Source organism: Triturus cristatus, chromosome 2_1, assembly GCF_964204655.1.
Source record: "Triturus cristatus chromosome 2_1, aTriCri1.1, whole genome shotgun sequence".
Classification (NCBI taxonomy): domain Eukaryota; kingdom Metazoa; phylum Chordata; class Amphibia; order Caudata; family Salamandridae; genus Triturus; species Triturus cristatus.
In genome coordinates this window covers 932,110,523-932,130,924 of record NC_140581.1, presented here as the reverse complement: position 1 = coordinate 932,130,924, position 20,402 = coordinate 932,110,523, and the positions used below count along the sequence as shown (strand labels likewise).

General features: G+C 45.1%; 1 protein-coding gene across 1 annotated transcript in view; it reads right to left on the bottom strand.

Moving 5' to 3' along the window:
• Nucleotides 1-20,402, bottom strand: part of LOC146866111 (protein prune homolog 2-like) — a 1,273,164-nt gene that overhangs the window by 1,009,249 nt on the left and 243,513 nt on the right. The window contains exon 4 of the mRNA XM_085633391.1: nucleotides 9,713-9,876. Coding sequence (XP_085489517.1) covers nucleotides 9,713-9,876 — 164 coding nt within the window. The remainder of the gene's footprint in view (nucleotides 1-9,712; nucleotides 9,877-20,402) is intronic.

Here is a 20,402-nt window from a genome sequence, read left to right as displayed (position 1 = left end):
GCTGGGGGAGGTCCCTACACAGTGGTAATGGGGATCCCTCAGTGGGTTGAGGAATTTTCACCTGGCTAGGGCTACTAGCCTGGGAGCCCCTAATCTGCTGGTGGGGGGGTTCCTCTGGACAGGGGACCCTGTGAGGTCCACTGACCTTCCTGACCTCTGCAGCCCTGGGCTGACTGAGGCAGGGTAGAGAGGGGCAGGTTACCTGCTCCAGACTGGGTACCACCTTGGAAGGTTCCACTGCCATCAGGGGTGTTGCCAGGCCAGGCCTGACTACCTCTGGGGCAGTTCCTTCACAAGGGGTAGGATCAGCTCCCTGAGGAGATTGAACCTTACCTATTGTCTGGGGGGAAGAAGACTTTTCTTCAACCGTTGTGCTCTCTTGTGGAGGAGAGTGGGCCATTATTTCAGGCTCCATCACGCCAAATATTTTCTGTGTTTGGGCTGTGGCCATCACAGCCCCACTAACTCTTTCAGGGATGCCCAGCATTCTTAGATGAGTTTGGTGTTCAACTTCAGCCCAGGCTGAAACTTCCAGATCATTGCCCATCAGGCAATCTTCAGGCAAGTTTGGGGACACTGCCACTCTTTTTTTGGTCTGTGACCCCTCCCCAGCTGAGCTTGACTATGGCCATGGGGTGATATGTTCTGACACCATCACTGTTGGTCACCTGGTATTTAAACTCAGGTAAAAGCTGCTGAGGGGGGACTAGTTTCCCTGTCACCATGGTGACACTAGCCCCTGTGTCCCTGAAGGCCACAGCTTTCTGACCATTAATCAGTGGCTCCAATCTGTACCTGCCCAATGCATTGGGACCTATGGTAAAAGTGGCAAATCCCATGCCACCATCAGAGTCAGAGGAGTCAGGTGAGGAGGCCCTTCCTAAATGGGGGCCTACCTCTGTTCCACTTGCAAAAGCACCTAACTTTTTAGGTGCAATACTACCACCTGGGGGATTACTACCAGTAGTACCAGGAGGAATGGTAGTATTTGTTGGAGGAACATTTTCTTTATTGCCAATCCTGGGGCAACTGGGATCAGTTTTCCAGTGCCCAGGCTTTTTACAGACATGGCAATAGGGTTTCATTTCAGGAGAGGAAGGAGTTTGGGACCCACCCCCAGAAGATGACTTTTGGGGCCCTGTAGTGGACTTATCTTTAGATTAGTCCCCAGCTTTCTCTTGGGGCTTGGTAGAATCTTTCTTCTGGCCACCCCTCTGATTCTTAGGCCTTACCCTGGTTCTGACCCATTTGTCTGCCTTCTTTCCCAATTCTTGAGGAGAGGTAATATCCGAGTCCACCAGGTACTGGTGCAAAAGCTGGTTTTGACAATGACTAAGGATCTGCTCCCTCATAATCAAATTGTACAATCCTGAAAAGTCATGCACTTTACTGCCATGTATCCAACCTTCCAGAGACTTAGTAGCACAATCAACAAAGTCTTCCCAGTCTTGAGTCTGAGCTTTCTGGGTGTCTCTGAACTTCAACCTATACGGTTAAGTGGGTAACCAAACCCATCAATCAGAGCACTTTTCAAGACCTTGTAATCATCAGCATCCTCGTCTCTTACAGTGAGGATCTTGTCTCTGCCTTTGTCTGCAAATGAGAGCCATAAGAATGCTGCCCACTGACCTTGAGGGACCTTCTGTACTTTACAGGCCCTCTCCAAGGCAGTTATCCATTTGTGGATGTCATCCCCACTCTGGTAGGGAGGGACAATCTTACTTAGGTGTCTATGGTCAGAAGACCTCTCCCTATCTCTAGGGAAATTGCTGCCACCCTCCTTTTTACAAGCTCTGTAGAGCTCCAGGGCTTCCCTATCTAAGGCCATCTGCTGCTTTCTGAGGTTGAACTTGTCTTGCTCATACTTCAGCAGTCTCTCTCTCCTCACCTGGGAGGTTTCCCTCCCTCTGTGAGAAGAAACAGAGGTTCCAATAGAGGAGTTAGACTGGATGGCTCCCCTTGACAGAGATCTATCCCTTCTAGCCCTGTTGTCAGGCCTACCAGGAGGAATAAAGGAAGTGGGATTATTGTCATCCTCCTCATCCTCATAATGGTGGTCTGTGTTCACCAGAGTCTGGTCATTGTCACCAGTCTGGTCAGCATTAGAGTTAGGGTCAGGGGAGATTCCACCCCTGGAACCACCCTCAGGTGCTGCCCCACCCACACTGTCTCCATCTACAGGCCCACTAGGACTTGTGATATCATCCAGTTTCAGTATCTTTATGAGCTGCTGGGTGAATGAACTTTTGCCTGTCTTCAGCTTCCTAATGGTACATAAAGGCCTAAGCTGAGCAAAGGAGAGATCCTCATATTTATAGGGAAGGAGCTCACTGGTTCCAGGTAGGGACTCAGTGGTTCCTGGCTGGTTAGACATTACTAATGTGGTGTTGTGTATTGCACTACCTACACTAGTGTTTCCTACTAAACTCTCTTGAGTAGTAGAAAGGGTGTGCTATTCCTTAACACACAACTCTAAATTCAGTAGAACTTACTGTAGCTAAACTTGATATTATATGTACATCAGGTACCTTTAGTGGTTTTCAGTTCATCAATTCAATTGAGATTATCTGGTAAAACAATAGCAAGCTGGAATCCCACACTCTGCACACCAATGTGAGAAGGTGGCCTGATATATGCTTTCCACTAGATCTAGTGGGCACCTTGTATCAGTCCAAACAACCCCTTGTGGTGAATGGTTAAAGACAACCTTATGTGAAAGCTATCCTAGTGGTAGCTATGGAGAGCAGCCTTCAGGCTAAGTCCTGAAGGAATGTAAAGCAGCTTGTTTTACCAGTCTATAATCTCTTGAATGATCAAATGAAAAGACAACCACACCAGGTATATATTCAAAATATATGTATTTAAGGTTAAACACACCCCTCTAGTCTCTTTATGCGACTGGAGTTCGAAGTTCTAAAGTTACAAGTGATCAAGCATCAGTAAAAGCACAAATACACGTTTGAGCCCTAGGGGCGTACCAAACCATATACTAAAAAAGTGGTATAAGAACCACGACTGGAATAGGCACTAGTCCTATTGCCTCTAAAATCGCTGGGACCCCAAGGAACCACCTAAGGTAGTGACACAGGGGACCCACGGGAGCCGTATGCAGTGTGAAAACACAACCGCGGATTCCTATTATCTTCTACGGGGAATGTTGCGGTTGGAATTTTAAACATTAGTGACACTTCTAATCGAGTCAGGACCAAACCCTCTTGGACTTAGGTAGTTCTAGGGCTAGCACCCACGAGAGTACCGGAGTACTTGAGTTACCTCACCCAGGGAAGCCGGGTGCATAGGTGTCTTTTGGTGTCAGGTCGCGTCGTCGATTTCAATGGAAGCCTGCAAAGAACTGCTGCTGCCGTGAAGAGGAGAAGTGTCCGGAGAGATCCAAGCCTGTATCTAGGATGTAATGAACCAGAAAGCAGAGGGGACAGAGTCTGGGTCACTTGCCAGTGACCTAGGGCAGGATGGACCAATGCCCACAGACGTTGGGTGCTTCAGGTGAGTTGATGGGTATCTTGACTCTTCAGCCACGAGGTCCAGGAGGTGTCGACGAAGTCCACGAGCCAGATTCGAGCTGTCCCACAAAGTCTGTCAAGTGCTGCGGTGTCAGCGACCAAAAAGGACCCAACAAGCCTTGGCAACGGCAAGTAACAGGAATGCAGAGAAAGGACTGCGGTGCATACCAGCAAGGTCTGAGGGACTCACCCAGCAAAGGTAAGTCAGGGCACGTCTGAAGCAACTAGGAACGCCCAATTAGAAATGGAGTTACCTTCGTGGGGACCTGCTAGCCAACGGGCTTGTGATCGCGAAGGAGCCTCGAGTGGTCGCACTTGAAGCTGGACCACGGGTCACTCGTGGAGTGGAGGCCAACAATCTTCAGTGCAGGAGGTGCTCAAGGCTGGGGCTACTCGGAGCCCAAAGCACAACTTCGAGGATGTCCAGGAAGATAGTGTTGCTGCAAAAGTTCACGGTGTCCAGGGGTCACGGTTCCACGTCACCCACGATAGCCACAGGCCTCAGCTTTGCTGTGGGCTCAGGGTAGCCATGGGAAGTCTGGAAATCCACCTCTGTGGACGCAGAGACTTCGGCGTCCGGCGGGAGCATCAGAATTGCAGACCGGTCAGTTGCTTCTTTGGTGCCTGCCAAGCAGGGGAGTCACTCCTTGACCCCAAGGGAGATTTCTTCCGTCTTCTAGTCGTGATAGAAAGTCAAAGGTCCAGGATATATGTTGCAGAGGTTCGTCCAGGGTAATCTAAAGTCCTAGGGACTGGATTCCTATACTTATACTAAGTTTAGGGGATGGATTAACTCTAAGGCTCCACCTATGGGTGGGCCTGGGGTGGGGGTGGTTACACCCCTTCCCCTTTGTCCAGTTTTGCGCCAGAGCAGGGGCTGAGTGCCCCTGCAACCGGTTTGAACTGGACTGTGCACACGGACACCTTGTGTGCCCCAGTCAGTGTCTCAAAAGCATTCTCTGAATGCACCCACCCTGCCCCAATACACATCTGCCTGTCTGGGGAGGTGGTTACACCTCCCTGTGACGGGAAACCTATTGTCCAGGCCTCTCCTGCCGGAGTTTCCCTCAGCAGCAGGAGGCCAGACCCGTGTCTGTGGCAGTGGCATCCATTTTGTGATGCCAGGGCTTTGGAAAGTTTTAACCGGGTTTAGCCAGTGTGAACATGTCTCTCCCTCTAGAAGGGTGGAATGCTTCCCCCCGCCGCCAGGACTGGTGGGGGGGGGGGGGGGAAGTATTCCAAAGCGTTTGACACAAAACACGACATGTTTTGATGCAGCCATTCCAAAGTTAGCATTTTCCGTGAGGTTATAATACACTTAAGAGTATATGGTATGGCTGTATCACAGAACAGCCGTAAGGAAGTATTTCCAAATGCTGCAGAGGGGCTTAGCTCATGCTTGGGCACCCTCTCACATAAAACCAAGCACTCTGCCTTCAGGATTGTCAAGGCCTGCCATAGGAGTGGCTTATAGGTTTATATGTGTCTGTATAAGGTAGTGATATAGGTAGCCTATACCACAGTAAGGGGTGCAAGCACACCCCTACCCAGGCTGCAGTAGCAGACCTGTGGTGTCATTTTGGAGTGCTTCCCAGGGGTGGCATAATACATGCTGCAGCCCCTGGTAGGCCTCTGAGGTACCTATGCCCTAGGTACATAGGATACCATATACTAGGGGCTTATAAGGCACTCCAGAATCCAATTAGATATGTACCTAATGTACCTAATGTACATAGAAACCATTTTACAGAGAAAGCAGATAGACTGGGGCACTGAATAGCAGGATCCCAGTCCAACTAAGTCAAAAACCAGCAAAACACCAGGAAAAAGGCGGGGGCAACCATATAGTCAGATTCCACCTTCCTACACCTACACCCCTCACAAGTTTGGGAGGGAGTGATCCAGTCCCAGCCCCCCCCCCCCCCCAGACATGAAGTTACTCTCTGCTGGCGTAAAACAATAACCTTCTGCATAGTGGAAAAGGGTCAAAGAAGAGTTTACAAATATCCACAATCTTTGGTGCTTGTAGACATTACCAAACTTACAATACAAAGCACACCTTGTTTCTTCCACTTCCATGCCTTGTGCAAGGTGGTAGCTTAGTCAATGTCATTCAGTGTGTAAATCTAAAATTTCCCAACTAAAAAAGCAGTGAACTGCAGGTTGGTGGGGTGAGATGACCACCGGTCTGGATGGGTTGTTTACAGGTTGGGTTGAGGTGCATTAGATGGGCCTCTTTCTAGAGTGGCACAGTGGGCAACAAGCGACGGATTGGAATACTACCCCAAGAGATTGCCACTGGTTAGACTATTTGAAAGCATTCGTCCAATCACATTTTGGGTGTTTGATTGCCAGTAGTATCCCTGGAAACTTAAGAGTGGTGCAGGTTTCCAAGCCTACCACTGCCAGTGTTTATACATTCTAAAACGTAGTAAATGTGCACCTATTCAAGGAGTACTTCTATGGGTGTAAATTTGCTACTTTTATGGAAAAACAATCACTAAATATTTAGGATCCCAATTCAAAAAATTACCAAGTTATTAAGTTAAAGCCTCTTAGTGAAATGAGAATGAGGAGAAAAACTGACAAAGACATAGCAAACCCGACTCAGGACCCCCGGTCCCAACTACCAACCCATTAAATAACCCACAGAGAAGCTACACCCCTGCTTGTTCCCCCTGGGCCTGGTAGTTCTCGCTGGGAACTCATGACTAAGGTCGTGTACAACACAGCAGCCTGGAGTACCTGACCTGGGATCACTTATTTTAAATGTATTTTGACTTCACAAACTCTTCTTTATTTCTGCTACAAAAAGCTTTGATGGTAGAGTTGACAAATCAGTGCATATGAGCAGGGCTCCATGTTTCTAGTCCTCGCCTTTTAAAAAATATTTTACCAAGTGAATGATGGAACCATGTATTAAGCCAGCGTCAAAAACAAAGGAGGGTATGGAGGCAAATTAAAATGGTGAGCTAAGCCGGAGCCAAGTCTGGTTTGGCTCTAAGCGTCCGTGTTGCAATGTCTCCAAATTTTCTTAAAAAGTGTATTTCTTCTAACATGCTGAAGAATGTTATCTTAGTAAATCAGATTACATCACTACATAGACAGACATTTATTGAAAGGGATTGTTTTCAGAAATATTCATGGAACGCCCCCATCAAATACATTGACATTATTGAACAAAGATGCAAGTCATTAGTGAGGTAAACGCTTAATGTGGCCTAGATTGTTTGTTACAGATTGAGCAACATTATAATCTATAAAATCAAGAATAAGAGGTGCTTTTACATGGCACATCCAGAACTTAAGTATTTAAAAGTGTTTCACATGTGAGACTAAAGGAAAAGTCGGCTCTATAATATAAAATATTTTCCTAGCCTCATCACACAATTTGGACAAGTAGGTAAGCCAGAATCATTCCAGGTTTTCTGGTTTCACATTTTGACATTTCTCCACCAAATGGGTATCTCTATCTCTGACCCTGCCTCTGTCTCTATCACTCTCTCTCTCCTGTTTAAATTAAAAGTCACCGTTTTGTCTTTCATTCTTGGCTTAAATAAACAAAAAAATTACCCACCTACCAAGATAAGAATGCATTTATTTGGGGGGTGTCACACTCTAAACAATAAACCCCACAATCCCGACGGTATGACCCTGTACTTGTGCAGGGAGTGAACAGGCATGCAACTGTATTCCAGTGCTTAGTTTGAGCCAGCAGTTTCCGGTGCTCGGCACCTGCAATTAATTCTTAGCACCGGTGCTTGTAACTGTCTGCCTAATGGTGGTGCTGTGTGCCAAATTTGGGTATGAGCACAATAACAGCTGTTGATTAAATTACTTTGCATTAACAATCACTAATGCTTGCCACCCAAACCATTCATAAAGCTTTGGGGGCCTTGAATGGTATGAATTGTCGCCAGGGTAAACAAAGCAAACACAAGGGTGAGTTGTTTGAAAAGTTTCAGGACTCCGTCCATCATCTCCTTGTGTTTGCTTTCTTTGCCCTTAGTTGGCAGGATATGCCCGGACGTGGGTCCCTTGCTCACACTGCCACTGGATTCAAGCTAGCCTGGCTGATGAAGGGTGTTACCCCGAAACCGGTCCTAGAATGCTTGTTTCAGGCCCAGGGAAGACTTGGCTTGGCAATTCGGGCTGGACTGTTCCCATGAGGCACAGGGTCAAGACTGACTTGCATATAGCTGTGTCTGACCTGGGGTGGCGAAGTGAGCTAAAGAACGATGATGGATTCAACCCAGATCTGTGACTGGGGGTGAGTGTTTGAAAAGTTTCAGCACTCCGTCCAGCATCTCCTTGTGTTTGATTTGTTGGCCCATAACAAAGGCCGAATTTGAGGGGTCATCAGACCTCCTTTTGTTCGAGTCTCTTTGCTCGGAGCAGTCAGAAGCCTCACACCTGATGCAAATGAAGCGGAGGGGAAACCAAGGCTCACACCTTGTTAGCACTTCACACATACTTAAGAGAGGCAGCTTTTCACTTTGTTCAGTCCCTGTTTAGGAGATTTGCATGCACTGTAAGAATATCAGATGTGTTGGTCTTTCCCAGTATTTACACAAAACAAATTGCATTTATATAGAGTTTACTTTCCCTGAGTAGGCGGTGAAATAATTTAAGTACTACTATTTTTTCTTTTATAGCTCTACTCATCCCAATCAGGACCGGACTGGGAACCGAAACAGGCCCTGGCAAACTGCTTGGGCGGCCCCCCTGGGGGGCTGAGGGGGTGAGGCTGAGCTGTTTGCAAGGGCCGGTTTCAGCCAATTTTGTAACAGGGGGCTGATATTGCCGGCCCCCGGTAACAAAAACTGACCCCCAGGGGTCCAAAACCGGCCCCCACCCTGGCGGCCCACCAGGGAAACGCCCTGTGCCCTCTACGGGCAGTCCGGCCCTAATCCCAATGCAGATTGTCAAAGCGCTTTACATCAACATGTGCATATTATATGTACAATATTTTATATAAGTTTGTAAATTAATGAACAAGATGTGTTACATAAAAGCGGAGGATTGTAAGGTGTAGAAGTCACATATCACCTTCCATAGCTCACTGTGCTATTATCCTTGCAGTGCGCTCAAACGGACCCATGATAGACTTGCTAAACATATATTGAGGGCTTTAGATCTGATGTCACTTCTTGTGATGTCACTTCCTGTAAATTTGTGGCTTGTGATGTCACTTTTTATGATGTCAATTCCTGTGATGCCATGTGTGATGTCATGCGCCGTGATGTCGTGTGCCGTGATGTTGTGTGCCGTGATGTCGCGCACCATGATGTCACTTGCATATTGCCTAACTAAGTTAGTCCCACCACTTCTTTTTTTAGGACTCGGTGCTAATTGTAGCTCTTGTAGCAGTGTGATGCTCACTAGTTGTGTTGGTACTGTAATTGGCAGCACTGCGGGGTCAATGGATGGTGTAAGCTGCAGTGTTCCTCTGACGAGGGCCCTGCCACTGATTGTTCTACACATTTACCACTGCTGTAAACGCTGAAGTTGTATTTGGCACAACCGGTCTATTCCTTCTCTGTCCTCTTTTGTAAGAAGCACCTGATACCGCCGCCCAATCGAATGCATCACGTTCGTATAAAGTTTCAGAAGTTTTCATGGCGCTTTTCATGCCCCACTGCTCAGAAGAGAGGTGGGCGGCCGGGGAATACAGCGAGGACAAGAGTAATGGCTCTTTGATTACAGCATTTCCTTGAAATGAAATACTAATGAAAGTTACAAATTTTTCCCATCAAAATAGAATTACCGGAGCTTGTTTTGATCTGGAGATGTTTAAACATGCGCGCAAGGGCGCGTGATCCATATTCATTGTCCACTGCCGGGTAAGAGCGTCATCATTACTGCCAACGCCAAACAGCCCCGGGACGTAAACTTAAAACAACTAGAGAAGCCATGCTGTCTCCCCGGCTGATGTTCAGACAGCTTGCTTTAATATCTTTCTCTCCTGATACGGCCACGTCCCCTCATGCCTATTTTTGAATGCGCATTTTTAATATTCAATATAATGTTACTCTTTAACAAACTCTTTACTCCCTGCTTCTTTTATGGCGCTCCCCGCCGTCTTGGAAGGGATTGTTAACCAAAGAATGGATTACAGCCTTTCTGCATGAGCAGTTGCCGCAACACCCCATTAAACCGTTCAGTATTTAATAGAAAGAGCCATCTCTCACCTCTGAGGAGATGAGCCAGTTGCTCAGTGAGTAACTCGGGCGCCTCATGCAGAATCTCTCGCGCCACTAAGGAGGAGGCGGAGTCCTCGCGCTCCGGGCCGGCCTCGCATCCTTCGTCCAGGCTGATGACTTTGACCACACATGCTTCCAAAGCTGCGTCATCTCTGCGAAAAATAAGCACGTTATCACACGCGTGTGGCGAACATTTGCCCTGTAAACAAGACATATTATGTTCATTTCATTAAAAAAGACAACATTTGGGAACTCTTACCTAATGGGACAAGCAGTCGGAGGTATGAACGGAAAAAACAGAACTCATATGATGATTTATTAGGTGTAGGTAGGTACCTACCGCTAGAAATAAGGCTGCAATCAATCAATCAATCAATGAAGCTTTATTCGATTAAAATCATTAATCATAAAAGCAAGAACACAGTGCATAAGAACAATAAACATAGCTACATTAACAATTGATTTCTTGATTTAAAAATAAATTTTAAAAAGGCTGTAACGGAGGCTACGACATAGGGTGAATCTAGCATTTGTAGGGCTAAAAGTGCAGGGCGACATTGCCTAATGCCAAAAGATTTCAGAACCGGCACAATCCATCTTTTCCTAGGAATGGTATACAATTTGCATAGAAAAACAACATGTAATGTGGATTGGGTAGATAGATCATCGCATGGACAGTTACAAAGAAATTTGGACCAATCATTGCATATAGGAAAACTTAATAACCTGTGAACAATTCCCAAGCGAAAACGGACCAACAAAAATCTATCAAAATCCCCAGTGACAATTGATATGTAAGGTTGAATTGAAGGACATGTAGAGATCAACTGGTGTGCCTGTACAGAGATCTTTTTCTGTTCTGAGGTCAGTCTACAGACATTTAAAAAGTCCAAACACAATTTTTTCAGATCCTTTTTCGCAATTAGGGACAAAGAGGTAGGGTCGTCATAAAATTCACGGCAATCCATGTTACAGAAAAAGGATTTGATATAAGATAACCATCTTATCCTTAGCGCCCCATCCAATTTTAAAACGTCTGTAATAATTGTGCGATTCAGGGCCAAATTTTCTGATGTCCAGATCCTATGCCATTGAAGTAGTGGTTGTTCCCAGTTCGGCATGACATATGTATGTTGATGTAGAGGCAGGAACACCCAGTAAAAACAGTAGAAATTTATTTTCTACAGTCAGCAGGGAAGTAGTGTCAATGATCCCCCAAAGACCTGCACCATAAGTGGCAACGGAGACACATTTTGCCTTATAAATTTTCAACAGCTCCGGCGGGGGCCTCCTGCCAAGTTTCTTACTAAAATTATGCAGGGCAGTTACGGTTCTGGTGAACAGGGCCGTCCTGGTTTTTATTGCATGTTGCCAACTAAGTTTATTATCAAATAAAATGCCCAAATAGGTAAATTATTTGGTGTATTCTATCGGCTTATCATACACAAACATAGTCTTCAAACCCTTACCAAGGCTAGTGCCAACAGTCATAGCAAAGGTTTTGGAGACATTAATAGTGAGCCCCAGGTTAGACATAAATTTTTCAAAAGAGAAAATTACTCTTTGCAAAGCAAGTGGGGTGCGGGCCATTAGGACGGCATCGTCAGCATATAATAAGGCCGGGATGGTTCTTAGATCAATTTGGGGGAGGTCATGACAATTTTGTACGAGGTATTTTTCTAAGCCGTTAATATATAGATTAAAAAGGAAGGGAGCAAGGACACACCCCTGTCTCACTCCTTTTCCTATGTTAAAATCGGTTGTACATTGACCCGCCGTCCCATATCGAACCCTAGCCTTGGCCCCTGCATAAAGCTGTCTGAGAAAGTTAACTAGAACAATGTCCACCCCGAGCCCATCTAAGATTTCCCATAACTTTGCGTGTACAACACAATCGAAAGCTGATGATAAATCAACAAACGTTAGATAAAAGTTAGCCCTTTTAGCCACGGTATATTTAGCCATTAAAAGATTTAGATTAATACTCTGATCCACAGTTCCCATTCCCTTGCGAAAGCCATATTGGATATCGCATAAAATTCCCCGGTCCTCAGCCCAATCTTGTAATTTGTTTAAAATAACTCTACCAACTATTTTCATTGAGGAGTCTAACAGAGAAATCGGACGATAACAAGCCGGATTATCTCTGTCTCCTTTTTTAAAAATAGGAACTAAAATTGAGACCAGCCACGTTGGAGGGAGACAATTTTCTACAGAAGCATTAAAAAGTGAAGTTAAAAGTGGTCCCCATGATTCCAGGTTAGATTTAAAAAGGTCGGCAGGTACGCCATCTGGGCCTGGTGCCTTGCTCCATTGAGTTGTCATTATGGCCTCAGTTACTTCCTGTACGTCGAAGACCAGATGTTTCTCAGTTTGAGGTCCCCGAGGCAAGAGCACATGTGGATGTGGGCCTGGGCAATCCAAAGCGACGACAGGACAGTCATAAAGATGTGTATAATGACTAATCCAATCATTTTCAGGAATTGCAATCTCAATGTTGGCTCTATCCGAATTAAGTAAAAAAGGAGCATTAACAGCCTTCCAGAAGGCCGCCGAGTCTTTCACCAAAGCTGCATCATGTAGTGCCAACCACATTAACTTTTTTAGCTCTTGTTTCCTAATATTCAGAGCTATTTTGTACTCCCTTCTGGCATTCCTGATATAAAGAATGTTTTTAGGTTTAGCATGGAGCACAGACTTCAACTTTGCATAAGCTTGGGTGCATGACTGATCGAACCAACCATGCTTCACAGATTTACCTTTTTTGGTTTCAACAAAGAGAGCCGATTAATTAGTTGCAGTGATTATTGAGAAATTCTTCACAATGTCGCTTTTATCGGCCTCCTCATTTAGGCAGAGCATAAAATTAATACGACAATCAGTCACTATTTTACTCAAAAGCTCTTCGTGGTTCACACGTTCCCAACTTAAAGCATAGCCATTCTGCCTACTAAGGTTAATATTATCAATATCGTTAATATTCAAACCCTTTGATCTTACAATTTGACATTGTGTCAGCAGATTTATACTTATTGGAAAGTGGTCACTTAAGGCCATATCATGTGTATTAAAAATGTTTAATCTAGAAGAATGCCTGTTAAACGTCAAAATAAAATCTATTGTGGACAGGACACCACGACCATTAAAAGTTGGGGAGAAATCAGTGATAGGGGTGGTTAACATATTACAGAAGCCTATGTCATGTGTTAGTAGTATGTCATTGAATAAATCCCCTTGAACCGTGTGCACAAAGTGCGAGAGGCAATCTTCGTCATCATAATCATACATTAAACCACAAGTCCCTTTGCCTGTATATTTACATAAAGAGCAGTTAAAATCACCCCCCCATAGAATGATTACATCCTTGTCCGTTGAATCATGGGATCTCTCTATACCATCCAAAAGAGATTTCAAGATACTTGCAAGAAGATGCTGAGGAGTGTTGTTATAAAAATTAACAATAATCATCTTCACGTGTTGAGGACAAGTTAAACCAATGATTTGATAGTAAGGGTCATCCAAAAAACTACATTTATCATAGTTCACAAGATTAGAAATGTAAGTGCAGAGTCCTCCCCTTGCTCTGCCACTGGAAGACGGAACGGCTGAAGTAAAGAAAGTTCGGTATCCTGCCAAATGAACAGGCTCTACTAGCCAGGTTTCTTGTAAGCAGAGAATGTCGTAATTCCTTATAAACTCCAACCACAAGTCAGTAATAATCTTCGATTTTAATCCTGCAACATTCCAATACACAATATGAAGGCCCTCATGACCCATTCTAGACGTATTGTTGTTCCCCCGACTTCCAATGCCCAAAATTGTTGGGTGTGACAATGAATGTGAAGGGGTTTGAGAGTCAATAGTGGACCCCTGACCCAGGATCGTATTATTATCTTTTGGGGAAATTTTACGGGTCATGGGATCAGGACTAAATCTATCAGTACCAACAGGGAGACAAGGCCTAAAATAAGCCTCGCAAGATCTCTTCACCCTAGTCGCATTATACACGCCATTTTGCATGAAGTTGGCTACAGGTGAAGTCAAACCACCATTATGAAAAAGAGTAGGTAGACCAACACCTGGGACTACATCCATCTTATCACCAGATTTCACCAGTCTACCATGTCAATCAACCTCTTCTAAAGAAGGTAAATACTGGAAACGATTATGTGTTGGGATGGAATATTTGTAGCCATAATCAGTAATTGGGGATTTCAATTGCGAAACACAAGGTTTATAAAAGAAACCTAAAGGAACCACACCAATGTTACCTAAGTCTAATGCGTGATGGTCCATGTTACGCAATATCCAACGAACGAATTGGGGAGTCTTAAAATTCAGAACCACGCAGTCGCCTGGAAAGAGTTTAGGGTCTTTACCCAGCCAACTAACCCTTCTTACCATTTTGAATTCCGTGAACAGCCTATCAGTTTCACCCACCCTAGATCCCAGCCAAGCTAAGGACTTATTTCTTAGCACCTGCCATGGTTCAGGTAAATCATCTCTCAGTTTAGGTACATTAGTTAATATAACTGTATAAGGCGTGGCAGCAGGTGGTAGGTCCAGAACAGGGACAGAAAAAGCATAGGCACGATTTACAGCCGATGCGTCATTATGCCTATTGCCATCGCCAACATGAGAGTCAGCTGGGATAGGCCTGGGTTTTAAAAGGGTTATGGCATTTCCTTGGGAAGAAGATGCATGGTCGTCAGAATGTCTCAAATTCGATTGTATACTCCCCAGCTTTGGTAAAGATTTACCCTGGTCGTTGTTTATCACAGGTTTAGGAATACTAGAGATGGATGATGGCGCGTCAATAATTATCTGGGATTTCGACTGTTTAAGTAATGGTTCTTCTATCACGCCAAGCCTTGTAGTAATATTAGTCAGAGAGTCTCTGATAAATGTATCCATTGCCTCAATCTTAGTTTGCATGGCCACTAAGTTAGTATTTGTTAAGACATGAGTGGGGGTTGACATAACCCCACGGGACGCTTTTTTCAATTTGGGAAGGGATTTATAAATTCCCTTGCTACTAGATTTCTGTGGGTTAGCCTTAGCGCTTGATGTTAATTCTGTCAATACCTCTACATTAGAAACTGGGTTTTTTGAACGTTTAATGGGTGGCTGAAACTCAAGGTCCTGATCAGAAAAGGAAATATGGTCTGAAATGTCTAAAGCACATCCATTACTAGTAACACCGGGCTTATCTACTGCTTGTTTGTTATGAGTTGTTAATAGGTCCCCCGAGGAAGTGGTAGCAACCGTACTGTCACAGGAGATTGCTTCTTCGACAGAAACAATCTGCTCCTCCAGGGCTCCCATAGCGCCCGTTAAATAATTTAGAATGGAAACACACGGACCCTCTCCAGATTTTGTCAGCTTCTTGGGCTGTGAGCTTACACCCTTTCTTTTCACCATTATGACGGGGTGATTAAGAAATAGGCTAAAGAGAGACAATAGATATAACAAATAAAAGAAAGGAAAACTATCAAAGGGTCACAGAAAATAGATAACAATGCCAGGCCAAGTGACTTAGAGTATAAGAGTGTGTCTATCAACAGTCTACTGGACATACAACTCGAAAACAAATCAGGGAGACACACTACCAAAAACGGATTATGGGCATATATTGTCTGGCGAGCAGCAAGTACTTATCTGGTGCAGTGGTTGTAGTAATAAAATATAAAACCAAAGTCTATGGCCCAGCCCAGCCTACTCCTGGCTATGACGGGCTAAGACGGGCCCGTCTTGGCCCGGTCTTCGCCCGGGCCGAGCCCGCTAGTGTCCTGCGCTGCGGGACCTCGTCTCCGGTGATAAGGGCTCAGCAAGGGGCCGGGGTGAAAGTGCTGCGTGCAATCCTGGGTGCCAGGGACTGTGCGAAAGTGCTTCTCTCCGCCGTACTCCGACCGAGGTCTCCCGCGCTGCGGGACCTCGTCTCCGGTGATAAGGGCTCAGCAAGGGGCCGGGTTGAAAGTGCTGCGTGCAATCCTGGGTGCCAGGGACTGTGCAAAAGTGCTTCTCTCCGCCGTACTCCGACCGAGGTCTCCCACGCTGCGGGACCTCGTCTCCGGTGATAAGGGCTCAGCAAGGGGCCGGGTTGAAAGTGCTGCGTGCAATCCTGGGTGCCAGGGACTGTGCAAAAGTGCTTCTCTCCGCCGTACTCCGACCGAGGTCTCCCGCGCTGCGGGACCTTGTCTCCGGTGATAAGGGCTCAGCAAGGGGCCGGGTTGAAAGTGCTGCGTGCAATCCTGGGTGCCAGGGACTGTGCAAAAGTGCTTCTCTCCGCCGTACTCCGACCGAGGTCTCCCGCGCTGCGGGACCTCGTCTCCGGTGATAAGGGCTCAGCAAGGGGCCGGGTTGAAAGTGCTGCGTGCAATCCTGGGTGCCAGGGACTGTGCAAAAGTGCTTCTCTCCGCCGTACTCCGACCGAGGTCTGCAATCACAATATAAGGTGCAGTCAAGGTCTCAACAAATATTCCTTTGCTCAACCGTTGGTAGCAGGCTTAACTTAGGAGACAGCTGTGCAAAGCATTTTAAAACACCAGTACATTACAGAAGTGCAGACAAAAAACACAATAAAAATCCAACACAAATTTATAAAAATAGGTTATATGTTTATGAGTAACATGACACCAACACTAACAAACTCCATTGTTGGGAACAAGAGATATGAATTTTTAAAGATTAAAAGTAAAACTAGTGCTTAGAAGCAAATAGCGCTCAGAGGGTTAAAAAAGGTCAGGCTGGACCAGAACAAAGTGAAATGTCCAGACCACCTGTGATGTAACATTTTTACACTTACTTCCAGAAGTGTTTCCTGATGCAGGAAAGTGGTCAACAGTACCAGCTTAGGGTTTAAAAGCTCTAGTTTGCCTCTTCGGGCAGGTTATCTTACTGATGAAATCTCTGTGGCACCTCTACTGGGCTGGCTTAGATTGTGGGCACAGCAACCCCCGAATCTGAGCCAGCTTATTGTTCAGGACTGTTTGTCCCTTGATGAAGCTATGTCTATCCCATGGTTTCGCTATATTAAAAGTAACCTAAAGTCATTCGGCTGCTCCGAACTGTTCGATTGCCCTTGTGCATTGAGTAAAACAAAAATAAAGGCCTTTAAGAGCCAATTCTTGAGTAAAGCCATGTCACTGAGGGAAGAAGAAGAACTGGACAAACCGCCAGTTAGGAGGTTTGTCATGTTAAGCACAGGTAGGGGGATTCAGTCTTACCTGACCTTTATAAACAAACCATTTCATCTGTTTTTGTTGATAAGGTTTAAACACGGCATGTTGCCCTGGCTTCTGGCTTACCCTAAGGGCTTCTTTAAAGAGGATACCCTGGGCCCATGCCCCTGTGATAATGCTTCCGAACAAGATATGTTGCACATGGTTTTCTGTTGTAAATTTTACTCTTTACTTCGGAAAAAATATATTGTGCCCATTCTTACGATGCATAATTTTGTGCAAGTGAGGCCTGCACTGGTCTATCTGCAAATGCTCGAGATGCCGTTGGTATGCTTTGGGGTGGCAAGTTTCATTACTGGGGCTATTAGGCGCAGAAATAGGGTTTAACATCATTAGTATTTCCCCAGGTATTATGTATTTTTTAGTGACATGGAAATGTTGAAACAGAAATGGTTTTATGGATGTGTAATTGATTAGAATTATTTAAATTGACATACTTTTATCGTGTTTAAGTGCCAATGTATTGCATTATACTTTTTGTGAATTTTTTGTATCTACCCGTACCATGAATTATTGGATTGTGCTTTGATGGTTTTAAATTTTAACCGAATAAAGCAAATTTTTGACTTTGAGTTTGCCTCTTGGGGTCTGGGACTACAACTCCCACAATGCACCTGGTCAATCCAATCAAAATGCAGGTGAAACTTGTCAGCTGGAGTTGTCCTTGTGGTGGATGTTGCAGGTAGCCCTTCCAGCACTTATCTACCTGTTGCTGATCAGAGAGTCCACCCCTCATCCTTTAAGACAGGCAAAGTCCTTTTGTTGTGAAGCCTTTGGGAGGGCAGCAAGTACAGTCCTTATTAGCCCAGTCCTCTATTGTGCAGTCCAACGGTCCAGCAGGACAGTACTTTTTCTCCAGACTTTTCTTTTGAGCCTCTGAGGGTCCACAACACCAATCTCAGGCTCCAGAATCTCCGAGTTGCTCCTTGGGAAGTTGGGACTACAAAACCCACAATGTCTCTAGCCAAATCCCTAAAAGTCTACTGAACACTGTCTAGCTAGGTTCTTGGTGGAGATGATGCAGGTGGAGCTCTTTTAACCTGCTGCTTTCCGGGAGTCCAGTCCTTCAACCTTTAGAGCAAGGCAACTTCATTTTTGGGCTTTAGACCAAAGTGTGCAGCAAGTGCAGTCCTTATGAATGCAGTCTTCTCTTGTGAAGTCCAAGGGTCAAGCAGGACAGTCCTTCTTCTTGTAGTTTCAAGGGAGGGATCTAAGTTATTGGGCAGCTCTCCCATAATAATTCAGTGTTCTTGGGTGACAAGTAGTGGCATACAAGGTGCCACCCAGAAGTATGACAGCTTCCTCCAAAGTGTGGCATATTCTTGTCCCAGAAGGCACTGTACTTAAAAATCCAAAATGGAGAAACTCTCTCCTAGAGGTTAAGGTCTGGCTAAGCCAACAAACTGATGTGGCTAACTTTCCCTAACACGCCCCTTCCAGTCCCTCTGCTAATTCAATTACTTGGGCTCCTATCTGGCTGGGGGTGTAGGAAGTGGGAGTGAGCCCGTGCCCTGTCCTAACTGTCATTCCCTCTTTGAAGACCAGTTTGGCTACTCCACCCCATCCTGCCCTTTGCTTTGCAGCTGTAGATCTCCTCCCACCAGATGTCCTTTGACTCTATGCAAGCCACTTCACATCTCATCAGAGCATTTTGACTCAGTCTGTCAATAGGCTGGCCAGTCAGGAGAGACTGATGGAGGGCTGGATTTTGGTACAACAGAAAAGCAAGTTCTATAACTTCCTTTCTGTAATAGTTAACGTAATCCAACCTGGGCAAGTTGTTGAATTTTTTCGAACTATCGTTTTAATACTTTGAAGTACATTTTTAGCTCACGCCTGTCAATAGTTATACTTTATTTAAGTATTCCCATTTAGCTTATGGAGCCAATGTGTTACAATTAGGGAAAACTGCCAATTTCATTTTCCTCATCAGGGCATATAAAACATGTTTTAAAATGTCCCTGCTTATTTGTACATTGTACCCTACCCCAGGTGTACCTCGGTTAGACCTTAGGGGTGACTTATTTGTACAAATTAAGGTAGTGTAAGACTTTGGAAGTGCCTTTAATTCAAAAGTCGAATTTTCATAAAGTTTTATTTTAAAAGCAGCCTGCAAAGCAGGACTGCCCTAAAATGACAGCAAGCAACACAGCAGTGCACACTTAAGTGCATTTAATCTACTGGGTCTCCAAATCTACATGCCCTACCCTATACTAGGGACTTACAGGTAGGTTGTCAGTACCAATTGTAACTATACCTAATTACCATGTACTTTTTAATCAGAGCACCGGGCCTGGATCTGGTTATAAGGGTCCAGGGCACAATCAGAGTCCGAAAACCAGCATCTAGTAGTCAAAATGGGGGCAAAACATGGGGTTACACTGCAAAACGCCCTGGTTTCTCATAATTAGCCTGTCTACTTTCTTACAGAAAACAAAATGTACTACTTGATGGGTTTGGGATGGTACTCAAGCTTCCTTAATTATAGCTATTTAAAAGGAAACATTACTATACATGGAGCCAATGTCGATTACGCTGTTGTTGAATAACTTTATTCGATATAAAATATCATAAAAGTATGTACAAGACATCATCCATAAGAATCCTTCAAGAAACAACATGAAATATTTAAAAAGAGCAATTAAAAAGCCAAATATATACAGTAAAAGTCCAAAGAAGCATATGGTATTATACTAAAGCAGATACACCTAAGTCTCAGCAGCCAGACTCTGGACGTTTTAGCAGTTTAGTTCGTATCAGCCAAGCACACCCCAAAAATTTGGCTACCCCACAGACCATCACCAAGGAGGAAGAATCAGTTAAAAAAGAGCGGAGCGCCACCCTATAATTCACAAAACCCATGTTCCTACAGATGGAGCTAAGCCACTTCCTCCTAGCCTCCCTATAGGCCGGGCAAGCAAAGAGGAAGTGGGGAACAGATTCACTTGGGGCGGAACACCCGGGACATTTAGCCAAGGTAGAAGTCTGGCAATTCCAGCTTGCCACCAATGCATTTAGCGGGAGAGACCCAAACCTAAGCTTCATGTAAAGCGTTCTGTCTCTTGGACATTGGATAAAGTCCAGATATTGCTCGAGTTTGGCCACCAACTTGTGCTCCAGAAACTGGTTTGTAAGTCTACCTCGATTAGGATTTCTTACTTCCTCTCCCTTCACCCAGTCCCAATAGGCTTTTTTAATGATTTGCTTTTCCGGAGGGGATTGGTTAAGCCAGGCCTCCCCAAACCCGATGTCATTAACCAACCGTTTTAGTTTGCAGATCCATTTAATCTTGTTACCGGTGTTTAGGTTAATTATCTCAGTCAGGGCATCCGCATAACTGGCCAGTTCAGGGGTGCGTCTCAGGCGAACCCAAAAGAGCAATGGGCGCAGTCTTGCTATGTCCCTAATAGAGCGTTGCCCCAAATCCAAACGGAGCG